Consider the following 3,446-nt stretch of genomic DNA (forward strand, 5'->3'; position numbering starts at 1 on the left):
AAAAAAAAAAAGAAAGAAACAGCCTTCTAGAAGACACTGAGTGAATAAAAGAATAGTGACGATTAAGTTTTTCATGGTCTAATTAAGAGAAGGCCAATGATGCATCATTCTCAGCTGAAGATACAGTTTAAAAAGCAGCAGAGCGTAGGGGATGACATTTAATCTATGGGTGACATCTATCCATTCACTGTCAGTTGACTATCAGATTCTTGAATGACAGAGTGGGTGTCATTACAGCAAATCTGACTTTGCATAAAGTGGCTAGAAATAGACACTTTTGGTCATTTGGTTATTGAGGCTGAACAAGCCCCAGCCTCCTTGGTGGTTGTTTCTGTCCCATTAATATTACTAACACCTGAGTACCTCGAACAAACACCCCAAGGTGTTTCCCAAAGTCAGTGAAGGAGTTAACCAAGCACAGGTTCTGCACATGGTATATATGTGACAGGAACTTCCAATTCCGATTCTGATGGATGCTGGAGGTGGCTTCTGATACATAAAAACACAGTTACTCAGGAATTTGGGAATATGAATTAAATTTAAGTAAGATGCCTTGGTGCTTATAGCTCAGCATTTAGGGTGCCAGCCACATACACCAGAGCTGGTGGATTTGAATCCAGCCTGGGCCCGCCAAACAACAATGATGGCTGCAACCAAAAAATAGCCAGGTGTTGTGGTGGGTGCCTGTAGTCCCAGCTACTTGGGAGGCTGAGGCAAGAGAATTGCTTAAGCCCAAGACTTTGAGGTTGTTGTGAGCTGTGACGCCATGGCACTCTACCCAAGGGGGACATAGTGAGACTCTGTCTCAAAAATAAATAAATACATACATAAATTTAAGTAAGATCCTAGAAAATGGACAAATACTGCAGTGTTATGGTAGAGCAGCAGCCAGGCCTGAGCTAGGAGTCAGAAGCTGATGTTCTAAGCTGCCTCTGTTCCTCTCTGGCTGATTTAGGCAAGTCACTCCTCTGAGCTTCATTTTCCTGGTCCAAAAAGTAAAGAAAATTAATCTTGTCTCTCCTCCCTTCTAGGGTTGTAAGAACTTGGAATACCTTTGGGATACTATAAAGTAAGAACTACAGGTTGTTGCAGTTTAAAGTAGACTGGGTTTTGAATGACACTGAAAAGATGAATTAAGTACTTTTGTAAAGACAGGAGCAATTAGTTAATAATTTACACCTTTAATTAGCAAACTGTCATGGGTATATTTAAATCTAGATATTGGGTTTCTAAAACATCAGCAGTCTGAACTGACCACATGGATCATCCTAGAGCTCCTTAATTTTGAGGGGAAATGGCATGTGTGGGGTGGTGCCTTTGGCTCAGTGGGTAAGGCGTTGGCCCCATATACCGAGGGGGGTAGGTTCAAACCTGGCCCCGGCCGAACTGCAACAAAAAAATAGCTGGGCATTGTGGTGGGTGCCTGTAGTTCCAGCTACTCGGGAAGCTGAGGCCAGAGAATTGCCTAAGCCCAGGAGTTGGAGGTTGCTGTGAGCTGTGTGATGCCACAGCACTCTACTGAGGGCAATAAAGTGAGACTGTCTCTACAAAAAAAAAAAAAAAAAAGAAAGAAAGAAAGAAAAGAAATGGCATGTGTTGAGGAGAGTGAACAGGTGATGGGTGGTGGTGACAATCTCTAATGTATCATAAGAGATGTGAAAAATTAAGTTGGGATAAAACAAAGTGGTAAAACCAAATAGGAGGTAGGTGTGGTTCCCTGTTTTTTTGTTTCCTTTTTTATTATTATTTTTATTTAATTTTGAATTAAAATCATAACCATATACATTTATGGGATATAATATGATGATTTGATATACAATGTGGAATGCTTAAATCAAATTGATTAACATAACCATCGCCTCACTTATTTTTTGTGGTAAGACATTTAAGATTTACTCTAAGTTATTATTATTTTTTAAATTAAATCATAGCTGTGTACTTTAATGCAATCATGGGGTACAGTGTGCTGGTTTTATATACAATTTGAAATATTTTCAAACTGGTTAACAAAACCTTCATAGCATTTTCTTAGTTATTGTGTTACTCTAAGTTATTTTGAAATATACCCTTGCATTGTGCACATTAGGTGAGATCCCACCAAATGCCATCTCTCTGATTTAAAAACCGTACCCTTTCTCATGCATCTCTTGGTCATCCTCCACATCATCTTTGTTTCTTGGAGAATCCCGCTCGATGGTGACATGGTCTTCACCCTAGAAACCAAGCATGGGAGCAGAAATGGAACCATGAGACACCTCAGTGTGATGGACCTGAGTTTTCTATGCTCAGAACTCTGGCAAAGATTTTTCGATAAGTCCTTTTAAATGGTTGTGCAAGAAGTTGGCTGCTACTATCTAAGATGCAGACATTTTTAATTCTTGTCTTATATCACAAAAATTCCAGGATCATATTTAATTCTGCCTTTCCTCCCAAAGGAGCAGTTGGTAGTTTCTTCTTTTCTTAAGGGACAGGTTCATATTTGTGCTTTTTGTTCCTGTCTCTAATTACTCAACCCTGGGTCTGTTTTCAGCCAAGTGCTAAATGAAGTTAATACCAGAGGCTGCGTAAATCTCCTTTAATACTCTGCCAGTCTTGTTTCCAGAGGCCAAAGCTAAATTCTCTGTCTGTGGATATGAACACTAGCTCGCCCCTATGAGAGTGATAAACATCCTCTTGGTACGAGGGTCCAAAGGGGAATACTTCTCTATCAGCTGGGCTAAAGGGGGACTATTTCTCAGCGAGCCCTTCCTCTCATTAATCGAGTGAAGTATTGTGTTGAAGTGGCGTTTTAGTGTTGAAGGGTAACGCATTGCCTGGATGTACCACAGTTTATCCGTTCACCTACTGAAGGACACCTAAGTTGATTCCAATTCTTGGCAATTACCAATAAAGCTGCTAAAAACATCCATACGCAAGTTGTATGTGAACAGAGGTACTGTTTTTTGTTTGTTTGTTTGTTTAAGGGTATTTAGCGATATGACCATTTTTAATACATTAAGTAAAATAGGTAGTTACCTAATACTGTAATATATATAGTATGATCCCAATACGGATGACATATGCCTGTGGCTATGTGTTTGCCCAAAAGACAAAGTTCCAAGATGTTAGGCACTGATTTTTTTTCTTCTTATTATTTTTTTCTTTTTTTGAGACAGAGTCTCATTCTGTCACTCTGGCAGAGTGCAGTGGCATCATCATAGTTCACAGCAATCTCAAACTCTTGGGCTTGAGCCATCTTCCTGCCTCAGCCTCCCAAATAGCTGGGACTACAGGCATCTGCTCACCAGGCTGAATTAGTTTTCTATTTATAGTAGAGAAGGGGCCTTGTTCTTGCTCAGGCTAGTCTCAAACTCCTGAGCTCAAGCCATCTCGCCTGCCTCAGCCTCTGAGAGTGTTAGGATTATAGGCTTGAGCCACCATGCCTGGACTGATTTTTTTTTTTTTTT

General features: G+C 40.2%; 1 protein-coding gene across 1 annotated transcript in view; it reads right to left on the reverse strand.

Annotated features, from left to right (window-relative positions):
* SLC28A3 (solute carrier family 28 member 3) overlaps positions 1-3,446 on the reverse strand; it is a 43,533-nt gene that overhangs the window by 26,564 nt on the left and 13,523 nt on the right. The window contains exon 3 of the mRNA XM_012812986.1: positions 2,131-2,213. Coding sequence (XP_012668440.1) covers positions 2,131-2,213 — 83 coding nt within the window. The remainder of the gene's footprint in view (positions 1-2,130; positions 2,214-3,446) is intronic.

This window comes from Otolemur garnettii, unplaced genomic scaffold (assembly GCF_000181295.1).
Source record: "Otolemur garnettii isolate 467f Iridium unplaced genomic scaffold, OtoGar3 scaffold00006, whole genome shotgun sequence".
Classification (NCBI taxonomy): Eukaryota; Metazoa; Chordata; class Mammalia; order Primates; family Galagidae; genus Otolemur; species Otolemur garnettii.